General features: G+C 34.7%; 1 protein-coding gene across 1 annotated transcript in view; it reads right to left on the bottom strand.

The window, feature by feature from the left end:
* LOC137405090 (fibrocystin-L-like) overlaps positions 1-17,257 on the bottom strand; it is a 139,582-nt gene that overhangs the window by 60,774 nt on the left and 61,551 nt on the right. Inside the window, exons 45-55 of the mRNA XM_068091316.1 lie at positions 12,622-12,751; positions 11,558-11,724; positions 10,198-10,399; positions 8,985-9,134; positions 8,371-8,574; positions 7,329-7,479; positions 6,131-6,279; positions 5,608-5,754; positions 3,209-3,356; positions 2,604-2,713; positions 496-725 (exon numbers count right to left, since the gene is read on the bottom strand). Of these exons, the coding sequence (XP_067947417.1) occupies positions 496-725; positions 2,604-2,713; positions 3,209-3,356; positions 5,608-5,754; positions 6,131-6,279; positions 7,329-7,479; positions 8,371-8,574; positions 8,985-9,134; positions 10,198-10,399; positions 11,558-11,724; positions 12,622-12,751 (1,788 nt within the window). The remainder of the gene's footprint in view (positions 1-495; positions 726-2,603; positions 2,714-3,208; positions 3,357-5,607; positions 5,755-6,130; positions 6,280-7,328; positions 7,480-8,370; positions 8,575-8,984; positions 9,135-10,197; positions 10,400-11,557; positions 11,725-12,621; positions 12,752-17,257) is intronic.

The raw sequence follows: 17,257 nt of genomic DNA, 5'->3' as shown, positions 1-17,257 counted from the left end.
GATGACTTTTACCACAATTTCCAATTTTCTACCAGTTATGACAAGTGCACTTGCATAACTAGACAATGATAAGTCAGTACTGAACTACTATATCACTAATTTTGCATAAATCATTGTCCGCTTAAATCATAGAAGAATTCAGAAAATAAAAAACAAATTACAAGAATGGGGGTATAACATGTTGTACCATAAACACAAAAAAGTTGCATCACACTGTACAAACTGCGTATAAAAATTATGGTACGAGTAGATGTAACTGAAGTTTTACGTTGAGGATCATGATTCCCTCAGAAATGTTCTATCTAGTGTTTAAACAGGAGGCATATGCCTTACCTATGCAACATTATATGGATTTCCGCAATAAAAAATTGTGCTAAAAACTTTGTTCATTTTTTAAATGGCAGCCTAGGCACACTACAATGACAGTAAGCTACATAACTTGAAAATGATGATAAAAACTGCATAGAGGGCCTGAGTACACTTTAATTAACTAACGTTGTTCCAAGAGTATCTGTGAAACGGATGGGGAGTGTCACACACGCTTCCTCCTGGACTACCTAAGCTGAAGTTTGGAGAGGCGGTGCAGATGCTAGGATCAAGTGATGGGTTAGTTGGAACAACCTTAGCATCAGAAGTCCCAGTTAGAGTGCCATCAAGGTCATGATAGGCTGCTTCATGCTCCCATCTATACGCTCCCATCTGAGGACTGTTTGTCTTTGTGATCTCTATTTTAAAAAGAGTGCTCTGTTTTACATTGTCAACTTAGCAATAAAAATGTTGTAGATTCAGGCAACTGGTAGTAATTAGGAAACTCAGAATGACTGGTCTGTGAAAAATTGTACACATCTCAATCATGGCATCATATACAGCTTTTAAAGTTTTGGTTAGCAACTGCCGTTATCTTAGGTTTGGTTAGCTACTCTTGAATGCCACCATAAAGCAATGAGATATGCTAAACCCTAGAAGGTTTTCAAAGGATGCACTAAAGCTCTCTATATTCTAAACAAGTTCTTATTTAAAACAATATCAGAAAAACTAATGTTCAGGCATATCAAAACTAAATAAAGCATTATAGAGGATTCTCACACCAATATGTTCAATAGAATTTACTTAAGATGCTGTCAAAGCATATGACTGACTATTGTATATTGTACATTAGATTAGTAGTAGTAACAGTAATATCAATAATAAAAATAATAAGAAGGTCCTCTCTTAGAGGAATTGAGGAAGATGTTGGATCCTTCGGCCTTTTGTTAAGACCCGGACTCAACACAGACTACAACCAGTCACTCACCACCACACAACTATGAAGAAAAACTTTTACAATAATAATAAAAATAATAATAACAATAGCAATAATAGTAGCAATAATAACAATGATGTTAAAAATAATAATAGTAACAATAATAGTTAAAATAAATCAAGAAAGATAATGAACATGAACAAGCCGGCATACCTTAGAGTTAATACACAAAGATTATAGATTATAAATTCCAAGAGAAAAGGAAGGACAAGGCATTAGATCAATAGAGGATATAACCATCACTAGACCATTAAAACTTGGTGAAAATGATGAATGAGATGATGACAATATTGAATAGAAATTACATACTAGGCTATCGACAAAGGGATAGACTATTGGTAAAAACATACAAGATAGCAAAGATAAAAAAACCTTATATAAAAGGAAAGACAAACTAATGCATGGATAATTTGTGCAACTAGAAGAAAATATGGAAGACCAAACTATGAATACCGAATTTAATCAAGCCAGTGTAACGAAGACAACTGACAATTCAGCATGTTGTCTACGCAAACCGAAAGATGAAACAACAAACCACTTAGTACCAGGATGTCAAGTGCTTTTCAACGAAGAATAAAATACCCGTATATACGCATATGCATTGAATAAAAAAAAACACAATTTAGAATGAACAACGTAGTTTTAAAAACTCAATCTGCAAACTGTCACTGAAAATATAAGAATCAAGTTACTTCGTATATTTATCATATACATAGTAACTCGTTTCTTATATTTTCAGATATATATAACATTTTCAGATATTCTTATATATTATGATATTATCTTTTTACCTGTAAAAAGTTTTTAAAAAGTATCAATTGCAATTAACTACTGCTAACTGTAACTCCGCACTATTACTAACTATGGCTAACTGCAACTTTATCAATCACACATATAAGAACATCTATACAAAAAGGCCAGATACAATTATTGAGAGTCAGAAGAAAAAAGTTACTATTATTGATGTAGCCATCTTTAACAATACAAAGGTCAACAGCAAGGAGAAAAGAAAAGATCATCAATATCAAGACCTCATAGTCAAAAATTGAGATGTAACAGAGACAAAAAATGATAGTGGTGGGAGAGCTTGAAATCGTGACCATGGCACATTAAGATATTGTGTAGCTGTTTTAAACGACCACTGTTTGGAGAATGTAGCATCATTTGCAAGGTGCAGCAACTCTAAGCTACTAGTTGGGAAAAGGCAGTGGGATCTAATACCATTAAATCCCACCATTGGCGGTGCCCAGAAGATAATAATGAAAATAATAACCATAATAATAAATTAAGTAAAACGCACCTGAAAACTGATATGTGTAGCCGCCACAGCCAATTAAGCATTTTCCAATAATGCTTGTTACACCGAGGGCAGCACAATTTGATGTGTTGAAGCCAATGAACTCTGTGTTGCTGAAACGATACGAAGTGTGCATCAATTTGTAAAATTTGATGTAAAAAGATGCACCGCAAAAGATAAACGCTAACCAACATGAATAGATGTAAGTTTTATTATTCAATAAAAAATATACATTGTAATTCAAACACTAGGATAAAACAACATCAAATCCAGAAAATATAATTTGATGGACTGTTTTGCTATCTATGACAAGTAAATCTTACTAAACATGAATTACACAGTGGTAAGTTGTTGGCAAAAACATATTATCAAGTGTTTGGGAACTTTATTATTTATATGAAGAAGCTGTTTGGCTTAAATGGCCCCCACAAATAATTCTGCTATAAATTTAGAACAAGCTTTGATGTGCCATCCTTAACAAGGAGTAAGTTTTAAAAACATAGAAGATGGAATTTGTGAGGATTAGTTGCTTGAATACACTGAATCGTTCCAGGTACTGCAAACCATGATGTATATATAGTAAATTTTAGGTAATGAAAATGACGTACTGAATCATAAATCCTGAGCTAAAAGGAAGGATGACTCCCCGGTGTGTACAACCTGCTTCTCCTGTTTGAGCAGCAATGACGGAATTTTTTATTAGTGGTCCATCAAATGAGTATTGTGTGTGTTGGAGGTTCAACTTGCCTTCAATTCCTAAAATAAACAGAATTTACTTGAACAAGAGTTCATGTCACTGGCAGAAAGTTCTAATTGATTTCTACACCAACTAATATTCATAGTAAGAACAAAAATGGTGCAAGTTTTTGATTGGGGCAATTCACCGGTAAACACTTCCAAACTTGAAAGGCACATATAATATATGAATATACAGATAGATGGATACGTTACTTCGTGGAAATTATTGGGATGTAGAATAGAGTGTATGCATATCCTTAATAAAGAAGGCACTAGGCTGGTTAATAGGGCAAAAGACTGGTTGACTTTGACTGGTTTAGGCAAAAGCAGAAAAAATGCAAACTATTTGGAAAGTTGGTATTTGATGATTGTTTAATAATAAACCAACCAATTTGACATTTCTAAAACTATGACATATCAAACTAATTTTTTCGTATAGCTGCTTTGTATGCAAAAATGGTCATAAGATGGAGTAAATATTTATATAAGAACACATTTCGTTTCATCTAATTCATTAAACAGGTCATAAAGTAGTAATAATTACTTTATCGAACTGAATTGAACACTAAAACAAATTAAATTTATACAATTAAAAAACTCTAAAATCCTGAATTGAAATTAAGAAACTGTGTGAAGTCATGATCAATAAAAAGAGCTGTATGGTCACTTTGCATTTACATTAAATACAGACTACCACAGGAGACAAACAATTCAATAAGATAGACAACTCTAAGAGACAGACAACTCCAGGAGATAGGCAACTCCAAGAGACAGACCACAGCAGGTGTAGCGATAGCCACAGAGGCAACAGGCACCACTTGTGTAAATGTATCAGTAGAGATAGGGAGCTGGTCTAATTTTGACTAAAAATGCTTAATATGAAATGACTTACGTATATGTATATATATATATATATATATATATATATATATATATATATATATATATATATATATAGTGGTGGTAGACAAGGAGAACAAGAGGGCTATAATAGATATAGCAGTACCCAATGACTACAATATAGCCAGCAAAGAAAAAGAAAAGGTAGAGAAATATCTCCCTCTTGGAGAAGAGATTGAAAAATGCTGGAATGTAAGAACAACTGTAATCCCAGTAGTCATTGGGGCACTGGGCGCAATAACACCGGCGCATAAATGTGGCTTGCCCAAATACCAACAACAATCAACTCAGGTGAGTTGCAGAAAAGTGCGCTATTGGGAACAGCTAAGACCTTGAGGCGAGTGCTCAAACTCCCAGGTCTCTGGTAGGAGACCCGAGTTAGAGCAGAATTTACCACCCATACGGGATATCCGGGGTGAGGAAACAAAAAAAACAAAAAAAAATATATATATACATATATATATATATATATATGTATATAAGTATGTATATACAATGTGTATATATATATATTTCTATTTTGTTTAGTATTTTGCTAAGTTTTATCTTTACATTTAACAGCCAGGCTCAACATTTTCACTCAGCTATGTTTGCTTTTTTTTATCATTTTGCTATCTTGCTTAAGACAACAAATTGATGGCTCTGGAGACTTTTTAAGGAGCGGGTTTAAAGATGTCCGATGATATTCTTCCATTATTGATTTGATTCTCAAAATTCATATCTCTATTTTTCACTACTAATGCAACCCACACTAGTCTCCTTAAAACTCATGATTTTGTAAGTTAAAAAGGAAAGCCTGTAACTCTGGTACATATTATAAAATCATGAGGAGAAAAACTGTGTACATGAATGCATGTACAGGGTTACAAAACTGCTACAAGTAAAAAAGCTTTGAAAGCTGTATAGTGGAAATTACTTTCATGATGAGACAAATATTTGTTCAAATTGTTGAAAAATTTGCTTATTGAGATGATTGTAATTTGAGATCTGACTATAGCTCATTTACTATCAAAAGTTTGAGTGTGATCACTCTCAATTACTAAGTATACAATTATAACCTTGATATACAACTGATTTTTTTTCATATGTAAAGTACCACAAATTTACTCGCTACTATGCACATTGCCTATTAATTGAAACTCATAAACAATGCTGATGCTCCTACTGGTTTAAAAGCCTCTCTTGCGCGGATTCTTGGTGATGTTAGTAGTTATTATTAACTAGGCTAATTATACCCAAGTATTGCACATGTATATGTATAGTATTGTATAGTATAGTATATTGTATGTATAGTATTGCACAGTATACGCACATGCACAAGTACGCGCGCACACAATGACAATGGGGATTTATTAATAAAGATGCTTACCAGCCTTCTCATTGTTTGCCATCACAAATCCATCAAACTGAAGGTCTCCTCCATTTACCCACTCAGCACCTTTTTCACAATGCCATGCAGTCAGTGTCTCAAAGACCGCGGGGATGCTATTGCGTCTCCATGAGCACACTCCATTACCTACATAAAAAATTTTAATTAAAAAAGAAGCCTTGTATGTAAATGCCAAGAAATCACGGTAGATGCTCTAAAAATGCATTTTCTGAGCAAATAGAGAGAGTGAGTGTGCAGACATATTAACATAAATAGATGTATGACATTTAGAGGTAACTCAAACAACCATATAAACTCTTGTCTCAAAAATTATATGTTGAAATTTTTCTATGGCTGTCCTAATTTTACTTTGTCCAAATAAGCAAAAAAGATTATGGGAATGTATAAAACACCTATAAAAACCATTGTCAAAGTTCAAAGATCATTCAATATCCACTCTTTCTTAGCTACACAATGTACCCAATAAGGAAATAGGTTGTATTAGAAAAGTCAAGGACCATACCATCCATAGGGAAATAGTCTGGAAAGGTCCAGAGCCCAAACCAGCCTAGGGAATGAGCGGTGTTGTTCTTGAACTCTCCGAGAGGAGCATTTTTAGGACAAAGAGAAGAATCTACAGAAGGACCTGTTGGGTGTGTGTGCATCCGGTACCTGTAGAAAGTTTGTAAAATTATTAATTGCAGTTAACTACTGCTAACCACATAAATTCAAACTATTACTATGTCTAACTACTCAAAAATATGACTAACTACTACTAACCATTGCTAACTACTACTTACTATGACTAACTACTACTAATATGGTTAGCTACTACTAACTATACCTAACTACTACTAATATGTTTAACAACTACTAACTATAGATAATTTCTACTATTTAATGTGAACTACCATTAACTACTGCTAGCTATTACTAACTACTTCAAACTACTACTAACTACTACTAGTTACTAGTAACTACTACTAACTAATACTAGCTACTACTTACTATGGCTAACTACTACTAACTATGCCTATCTACTACTACTATGGCTAACTACTATTAATTACTACGAACTACCATTACCTACTGATAGTTAATAATAAGTACTACTAGCTATTACTAGCTACTTCCAACGACTACTAACTATTATTAGTTACTAATAACTACCACTAACTACTACTAGCTACTACTAACTACGACTGTGAGTGTTGTTAAGCGCTTTTTGACAGTATCAGGTCAGCCTATTCAGATGTTACATGTATGAAGAGCTGCTTAGCTTCAATTGTGTTCTCATGCAAATGGGATCAAGTTATGAAAATAAGAGCAGAAGTGCATATAGACCTTGATCTAAAAGTGAAATGTACTTAGTTTTTCTACAATTAAAGATGTCATTGATAGATCTTTTTAAAATAACTCAGCATACGCAGACTCTACAGACTGATCACAGAATGAAAAAATGAAAGAATCAAGACATCTTCTGACAGGTAGAATGTGAATTCTATATGTATGATACTTCATGGTACCTAACTAATTACATGCAAGTGGATTTCATTTTAACACAACAAATTCACATACTTCAACCGGGTTAATGACTATTTTGTTCTATAACAGACTATTGAAGAAAATTCTAAAAACTTTCCATAAGGGGTGTTGTAGTGCATTTGTTTGGAGCCAACATCAACTGATCGTGTTTAAAAAAGCTGTCATGCAATACCTACCAGAAACCAAAGTGTGAGCCTCCAGCAGCATGGTTGTGCCTAACGATGTTTGTAGGGTGTGTAACCCAAAATGCTGCCGGTGTTACATCATCATTGAGGAGACTTGAGCTGGGTGTTACAAAGATAGCCAAGTTGTACTGTATGATGTTTCCTGCATAGGAAAAATAAATTCAGTCAAACAAGTTCTACATTCTATAGTGAACCTATTTTAATACAGCTCGCTAAGCGTGGCGTGGTCGAGCACAACTCATAACTCTGGTAAGGAGTTGGGTAAAAACCGCCATACTTTTTTGGAAACCAACAAAATTAGAATTAATATTAGCATTCACATTTGATGGCACTTAAGCTACATACCAGATGATCATCTGGTTTCCAAACAGCTTTCATTTAGTTTTGGTTTCTCAAATTTTCAAAGTAGCTGAAAAAGCTATCTTGCCTTTATTGGCCTAAATTTATTATCATTTAAAATGAAACAAATGATTATTTGAAAGCATAACTGACCATACAAATTTATTGACACATATACAACCTACACCAATATTGTTGAAAAAAAGATGAACTTATTTGAGAATCATAGAAATAGGTTACCACAATACGTCATTCTTGTCATGGCTCAGCTGATGGGTTATACATTTGATTAAAACATGACCATGAAATTTAAATTTATTAACCATTTAAATTAGCATTCCAACTAGAGCCAGACTTATTTATTGATTTATTGGCTGTGTTAATATTGACAATTTAATTCCTATTCTTCTTGACTTTTAGTTAGAATTATACGTAGGCCTGCTGAAGAAAAGTTTGGTTGTTCCTTCATAAATTTAAAGACATTCCCCTCCAAATAGGTATCCTGAGCAACTTTGCTGATGATTTATAAAATTTGACAAAAGCTGTTTCACCATTTCGCTAAAAAATGTATTTTCAATATGTACGGTCAAAACCATTGAACCATGCAAATGATATTAAATTTATGCTTGAAACCAATTTCTTGTAAATGCTTGCAAAAGGAAGTTGAATTAATATTTTTACAAGTTTTACGCACCTGTTTCAATGCTGTCTTCAAGAAAGAGTGCACCTCCCTTAATGTGATAGATCACATTGTTCTCAATGAGGACGTCATGGGTGTTGTGTATATTGATAGCTCGGTTGAAGGTCCTGTGTATGCTGCAGCCTTTTACATATGAGATGCTTTGGTGACCATTCAGGTGGAAATGAATAGGGTATCTACCCAGTCTAAAGGCCTGGCCTGTATAATAAATTTTATCGCATATATATTTACAACTGTGAATACATGGTCAAAATCACTGGTCATGACAAAGAGTTGTCCCCAATAACAACAGCTAGTAGTTGAGCATCAGTTACACATTGGATGTTGTGTTAATAATAGTTTTGGTGAAAATCAGGAAAAATGTAAAATCCACACTATATAATAGTGAGATGAACTCTTTAAACTACTTCCAAGTAGACATATCTGGAGCATGTGCAGTAAATTCTGCTTATGCTCAACAGAATCTTACATCCCAGCGAGGCAAAATAGTCAAACAATAGACCAAAAGAAGCCAATGACTTAATGTAAAAGACTGCAGACGATAAAATGCTACCAGTCATAACAACAATAAAATTTATAAAATTTACTTCGTTAAAACAAAAACAAACCGGCATGTGTGACTTCAATATGGGAGAGACGCCCGATGACCCAGTTTTCATCTAGCACTGGAGAGTGCATCATAATTGCTCCACCAAACTCATCACTTCCCATTTCTTCTCCGAATCTTCCCTGGAAGCATGTTTGGGTTGCAAACTGACCTGAAAAAGTCATATAAAAACATATTAAGCATTCACTTTGTGTACCTGCAGCTTTAAGAGTTACAAGATGGCTGACAAAAAAATCTTAAACAGCAACGAGACGTGAAGGATCAATTTCCTTTATCTTTCCTAATCACTATCGTTCTATTTAGCATATTTGGAATCACGCACATGTTGAGTTACTGTGTGATAAGTGTTTTAATAGACATTTGTATGATGCGGATTAATGCGGGTGCTTTGTTAAAAACATAAGGATTTCTACATCAGAGGTCATAGCGGCACACTCTTGTCTCGCTTAGCAGCTCGCTTTCAAATTAGGAGCAACTGAAATGTTCAAATGTTCAAAATGGAATAGCTCGCACGGTATTTTTGCACATCATTCGCCAGTGTCATTTTTATCTTCATCGCAAGAGTGAAATATTCAATGAAAATTTTAAAAAAACAAAACACGTGTGGCTTGCAGGTTTTTGCTGTCCATTTTGTAGATGACATAAACTCGGTGATTAACTGCAACATGGAAACATAGTGAACGTGAATGGTAGAATAATAGTTGATAGGCTGCTTTGTAATGACAAAAGTTTGGAAGAGTCTTTTGAATCTGCTTTGCAATGCTTTTCAAGTTTATGAAGATTTTGTTTTGCTATTATTTTTGAAGACTGCTATTGTTTTGAAAATCAAGTGTGATATCTGTGTAGCTTACTGCAAACAGAGATTGTGCTTGTTTTTAGGAGAATCGTTGCAAAAACAATGGCTCTGTGGTCTTGGCTAGACATGTTTGAGTTTACTAGCAGTGGAACCTATATGACCGATGACGTCCAAAGTTGCAAAAAGCACTTTATGGTACAGTATCATTCTTATTATCACCGTTTAATTTTGTGGAAATTGAATCCGAACCTGTCATTTGCAAGCCAGGTGTTTTAGTCAAAGAGACTTACAAGCTACAGTACAGCATGTCAGCGACATACAATATATTATCTACTTAACTAAAAAGCAAGGTCTCACAGAAACTGAGTCATTGTCCTTTTTAACACTTGTCTATATCATGCTATTGCGCATATAATACCTGTGTCAAATCCGGCTTCACACGCCTCTATTGTTTCATCCCACTGATGGTTGATAGATCCTCTGACTAGGACATTGTGAGAGAGTAGTCCGACCTCTGCTCTCATCTCAAGCATGTGACCTCCACCAAGGTCTCGTGTTTCCCCGATGTGTGAATACGTGAGACTTTCATTCAAAGTTATAGTGCGTCCATCTGATGATACCTTGCAAGAAGCCCAAATGCAACTGTACAACATTTTGTCTGCATCTACTGATTGTGGCTAAAGATTGCCGATATCACCATACAACGGACAGTAACAAAATAGATGACGAAGGTAATGTTTTTAAATAAGGATCTGGTTCAACCACTCAAATTAAGATAGACTAGAGAAGTGTGGTAAAACTTGTATGAACTTTTTGCTCAGTCACTCTAAAAGTTTTCGGTTGTGACCCCAAGGTCTCTTTAAAAAGTTAACCTGTTTCTTAGTAAGAGCAAATTATGATAGCGCTACATTTCCACTTTATAATAAATTTGGCTGCAATAAGACTGATTTGGACCTTTTCATCAAAACGGTAAAAAAGAGGTGTAGCCTCCCTACTCAGCATACAGGTTTATACACAGAGACCAGTCAGAGGACTAGGTTCATAAAATCATAAAACTTTTGAAGTTATTTAATAGACTGTCTTTACCAAAAGCTCAAAAAGTATGTGTGCATAAAACAAAATTGCAGTAGAAAACCTCCCTCCGAGGTTTACCTAGAAGATACCTAGCAATCAGAGGATACAATGTACCTAGCAATCAAACGCTAGTTGGTTAAAACTATCAAATGTTATTCTGTATACAAATACAGCTCATCCTACAACAAAAGGGATGTGAACTCGCCTATTTGTACTTCTAAATAGACTGTGTGACTAGTAATTTTTTTGTCGACAAATAGACAGTTATATCGACAATTTAAATCTGCGAGCAAATTGCCTACATCACAATTACATTGTACATTAATTAAGATATTCTTCCACCTAGGCATGGCTAGACTTACATTCATCCTGTAAGATACATGAAATTTCCAAAAAATTAATTAAAAATTAATAACCCATCAGTAGGCTATATCCTAAAGAAAATCTCTTGTACCTCCTTTAATAAATGGTGACAGAACAGCAAATTCATATGGCTAATATCGCTGCGTACACTGCCTGTTATAATATGTGGTAGGCTAACCAATTTCTGCAGTTAATAATACGGGAGTGAAAAAGCTGTCCCACAGTCTAGCATCTGACCACAAAACAGGCTGTCTTTCCACCTATTGCAATAAAGAGGCTGTATTACATACAATTTTAAGGATATGTTGACAAATATGCAAGCGACAATCCTGTTTACATACTGCTGCAATTTGCCTCTTTTCATTTTCCTTCTGCGAGTGTCTGTAGCCAGTAGAGGCTATAGCAATTTCATCTCCAACCTCCCAGTCAACTGGCTGTTGTAGTACGATCTCAAAATCACCAGCATTAGCAGAGCTTCCAAGCACTGTCCATGACACCTTAGGAATGCCTGCAAGCGTAATTTACACAAAATCATAATAAGCCCAACAAAAAATAACGTAGGTAATTGTTGTAATTTTCAATGTGTATAATGTTGTAGATAAATTCACAAAAACTGTTTGCATAGCACTTTTGCAGTATCAATGATAATAATAAATGCATTATTTTGGCAGCGCTTGAAACTACCTGCCTTGAAAAAAGCAATGGAACGTGGAACTTTTTAATTTCCCAAAAAAATCCTGAAACGCTAAAGCTCATGTAATACAATAAAATAGCAACGATAAAGACTTTAATTAAAGGAACATTTTCAAAGTATTTAAATGCTAATTTGTAGCTGTTAGTGGTTTTAATTGGCCAATGTTCCTTCCTAGTTGCACAAAAAAGCAGTGTAAATTTAAAAGTAAAACAGTAAAACGAATGTAAATTTAATTGTTTTGACAAGAATATGCAGTTACGGGAGTGAGACAAGGTGAGATATGGTTTGTTTCTAAGATGGGATGCCTCTGAGCCTGGAGCCTTTCACCGACTCACCACTATTTTATTGTTCTACCTGTGAAATAATTACTTGGCAAATGGGCTTATTTTTGTAGAGCATTGTAGACAAGGGAAAAACAATTTTCATGCTGGATTGCGAGTAAATAAAACAATAACCAAAATGTTATAAAAGCTGGTCAATTTAAAAACATTAGTAGCATGACATCTACTATGCTTTTCAAATTTGAACAATCTATCCATATACACGCCTATATGAATTGATTGTGAAAATAATGCTGTAAGCGGTGATTTTATAGCAAAAGTGAAGGCAAAACTTATAATAAATTTAATTTATTGTACAAATATGGGCAACCCGTCTGTTTCACGTTAATATTACAAAAACAAAAAGAAAGCAATGAGAAAAGATGTTTACCATGTAAGTCTAGAGTGCCATTTCTAAGTGCAAGAGTTTTAGCTCCATATATGGGCATTTCCAAGGATCTGAGGTGACCGTGTAAAGTGATGATAGCTTTATGCTGGAATGGCTCATCTTCTGTTCCAACCTACAAAAGATGTTTCAAGTAGGTTATAAAAAACTAAAAATGATTCAAAAGCATCAATATTAATGAACATCAACTTTGGAGAGCCTAAAAACTACATGGAAGATAAAAATAAGACTCCAAGCTTCGTAAATTGCTATCTATGATTATGAAAATACTTTAATAGCAGCTTAAACTAGAACAAAGCCATGATGGCAATGGCTTGCATACTCCCTCAGGTGTAAGTGTGGTGAGTGCATGCACTCATGTCCGACTATTATTTCACGTTTTACTGTTATTAGTAAAATGTACATCGTTTATCGCACTCATGTCCGACTATTATTTCATGTTTTACTGTTATTAGTAAAATGTACATCGTTTATCGCACTCATGTCCGACAATTATTTCACGTTTTACTGTTATTAGTAAAACATACATCGTTTATCGCACTCATGTCCGACGATTATTTCACGTTTTACTGTTATTAGTGAAATGTACATCGTTTATCGCACTCATGTCCGACTATTATTTCATGTTTTACTGTTATTAGTGAAATGTACATCGTTTATCGCACTCATGTCCGACTATTATTTCATGTTTTACTGTTATTAGTAAAATGTACATCGTTTATCGCACTCATGTCCGACTATTATTTCACGTTTTACTGTTATTAGTAAAATGTACATCGTTTATCGCACTCATGTCCGACTATTATTTCACGTTTTACTGTTATTAGTAAAACATACATCGTTTATGAAGATGAACTACCTAGAAGACTCAAATGTTTGTCTCTAATATTTCACACTGTGTCTCAGTTCTCTACGAGTTCTCTACGAGTTCTCTACAAGTTCCCTACGAGTTCCCTACGAGTTCTCTACGAGTTCTCTACGAATTCTCTACAAGTGCCTGAATACCATGGCTATTACCTAAAAGTAAGTGGTTAAGATCTTTCAATGAATAATGATTGCAAATTGTGGTAATCTTATACCAGGTGTGTTTTGTGAGTAAAAGAGTGAACCTACATACGCAAACATGAACATAAACATATACAAGTGAACCTGTATACATATATATACTGTATACATTTGTATATGCTCAACAAAAAATAATGTAGGTAAGACGTCACAATTTTCTATGTGTATATTGTTATACAGTATATGTATATGTTATGTGCATAATGTGTATAATGTTATATATATACATTAATATGTATATTATATACATATATATACCTTATATGCATATAATGTATATATACACATGTATATGTATACAGTATATATATGTATACAGTATGCATATGTATACAGTAAATATATAACATATATAGGTACATGTATATATATAAATATATATTTATATATATAACTAGCTGTGCTATTCGGCATTGCCCGGGTAAAAAAAAGCCTTTGGCCAGAAAATTGATTTAAATGTAACATATAACAACATTTGCCATTGTACCTTTCACACTAGATATCATGAGAAAAGTGTTTTGTGCAGTTGAAATAATTTAAGAGAAAATAAAAACAACTGTAGAGGTTTCCAAACTTTGTCAAACAACCATAACTTTCAAACTTCATATCATGAGGAAAATGTTTTGTGCAGGTCAAACAAACTTAAAAAGATAAAACAACCATAAAAGGGTTTAGATGTAAATGTAAAACAATTAGCAGGCAATAGCTCAATTTAGTCAGTTTTGCTAAGATTACAATAAAAGAAGATTTGGTAATGATACAATTAATGCGAACTGAGGAAGCAAAATAAAAACTCTGAATATGTTAAATCAATAATAACAATTCTTGCATAGAAGTGTGTGCATATAAAAAGGTTACTGTTCTACCCGAAGCTATTCATCAAAACTTTGAATACGACGATACTGGTACCTCTCGATAACGGTACAAATGTAAAAATGAGATATCGTACTGCCTGTGTCTGATCGAATGGAGAGAAAATGTCGAGGCTCATCTCAGAGTAAAAATAAAATTGTCTGCATAAAAAGAATTGGCCTGGACCCCATATATAGTAATTGAGCTTTGCGAAAAATATTTCGTGACAAGGGGAATCGTAACGTGTGGGAGCATTGCTAATATATTTACCGTGTGCGCACAGTACTAGAGTATAAGATAAGGTCTTCGACGATTATGTATTCTATGGCTCAGTGGTAGAGCAACTGGATTTTTAAACCTGCGGCAGCAGTCAAATCTCAATTCAAATCCATCAGAATGCGGATTATCATTTTCAAGATTTATAACTGGACATACACACATATACACAAACTTTGAAAGATATATATATAGTAAAACTCGGCTAACTCGAACTTCACAGAACCGAAAGAAAGTGTTCGAGTTATCATAGCATTCAAGTTATGAGAACACTGTCACAAGTGCATGTATTTATCAGTACATATACAAACTATAGTTTGTATATTGTATATATATATATATAAATCAAAAGCATAGAATGCTTGTTGCAAGTTAACGGAGCCTCTCATGTAATGTTTTAACACCTTTTATCAGAAAGTATAAATATTTTCCTATTACTTTGGATTTGTTTGTTCATTTTAGGTGATGTGACTGCCAGGACGTTTTCAGATTAAAATAGGCAAAATTTGATTGCAGTTGAAGCACTCAGAAAAAAGACTTTTTTGAGTGTTTTAACAAAAACCAATTTTGCCGATTTTTCTTTAAGTTTATCCGAAGGTTACCTCGCTTCCCTTGCTTTTGAAGGGCTATCCCATATGCAGATGTTTGGTAATATTTGATTTTTTGCAAACCTTTAGAAAAGTCTTTACCAAAAGTATTTTGCCGATAGTCTTAATAATGACGCCTAAGAACTACTAAAAGTTGATGTTTATCTCTATGGCTTGGGATAAAGTGATATTCTAAAGCAATAACAACCATCTCGGTAGCTGTTGGGCAAAAAAGTGTTCGAGTTAACAAAGTTAAAGTCGAGTTATCTAAAGCAGTTTATCATTGCGTGGAAATGAACCAAACAAATCCATTTGAGTTAACCATGTGTTCAAGCTATCCGAGGGCAAGTTATCCGAGTTTCACTATATATATATATATATATATATATATATATATATCGAGTATATGGCGGTAGGGGACTCAAAAGTGTACAGCAGACAGTGAAAGTGGAAGAGCAAAGCATCAAAGCCTATGCAGCCTCCATGGCCACTTCAGATAAGTTGCTAGCTGAATTTCAATCGACTGCTCTTACAATGGACCTTCGCCCTGATGATGAGGAAATTGGCTGGCACACGAAACCTCTTCATGGTGCTTACCACCGACAAATATCTAAGGTTGGCGATCTTCACCAGACATATATGTGGCTGAACAAAGGAAACCTAACGGCCAATACAGAGTCGCTAATCATGGCAGCCCAGCAGCAAGTGCTCCCAAAAAGGCAACTCCAGACAGAAATCTATCACACTAGAGACGATCCTAGATGCAGACTGTGCAAAGATGCACGTGAGACCATCCAACACATCATCAGTGGATGCAAGCAGCTAGCAGGAAACGCATACACTGAGCGGCATAATCACGTCACAGGTGTTGTGTATAGAAGGCTATGTGACGAGTATGGCCTTACTAAACCACAACACCGGTGGGAAGCTCCTGGTAAGGTCAATGAAAATGACCGCGCTAAGACCCTCTGGGACTTCTACATCCAGACTGACAAGCATGTCTTGGCAAACCAACCATATATAGTGGTGGTGGACAAGGAGAACAAGAGAACTACTATAATAGATATAGCAGTACCCAATGACTACAATATAGCCAGCAAAGAAAAAGAAAAGGTAGAGAAATATCTCCCTCTTGGAGAAGAGATTGAAAAATGCTGGGATGTAAGAACAACTGTAATCTCAGTAGTCATTGGGGCACTGGGTGCAATAACACCGGCACATCAATCGTGGCTTGCCCAGATACCAACAGCAATCAACTCAGGTGAGTTGCAGAAAAGTGTGCTATTGGGAACAACTAAGATCTTGAGGCGAGTGCTCAAACTCCCAGGTCTCTGGTAGGAAACCCGAGTTAGAGCAGAAACTACCACCCATACGGGTTAACCGGGGTGAGGAAACAATTCATATATATATATATATATATACATATACATGTATATATATGTATATACATTTATAACCTTGTTGGCCATGTGACTTTAAGCATCTTTATTGACGAATGGGCACACATTTTTTTGTAGGACTTCACGCATGACGCTAGATGAAGTGTTAACTTTAATAATCTATGTAAAGTGTAATATTTATGTGCACAATTTATTCCACAGTATAGCCAGGTAGACAGTGTTGTGTATCGGATGGCAGCAGGTAGGTCTGCAGAACTGAAGGTTCCGAGTTCAAATCCAGTGTGCTGCGGATTTTTCATTCCAAAAAAGCTCTATCACTAAACAGACATACACCGAAATATATAATTATATATCTTGGTATGTAACACACAACCTATGTAGTTTAGGTAATATTAATATATCCTAGTATGCAACATCAGTTTCTGTAACTAACATTCATAT

The sequence above is a fragment of the Watersipora subatra genome, chromosome 9 (genome assembly GCF_963576615.1).
Source record: "Watersipora subatra chromosome 9, tzWatSuba1.1, whole genome shotgun sequence".
Taxonomy (NCBI): Eukaryota; Metazoa; Bryozoa; class Gymnolaemata; order Cheilostomatida; family Watersiporidae; genus Watersipora; species Watersipora subatra.
The sequence above is the reverse complement of the archived record's forward strand: the minus strand, read 5'-3'. Positions and strand labels throughout refer to the sequence as shown.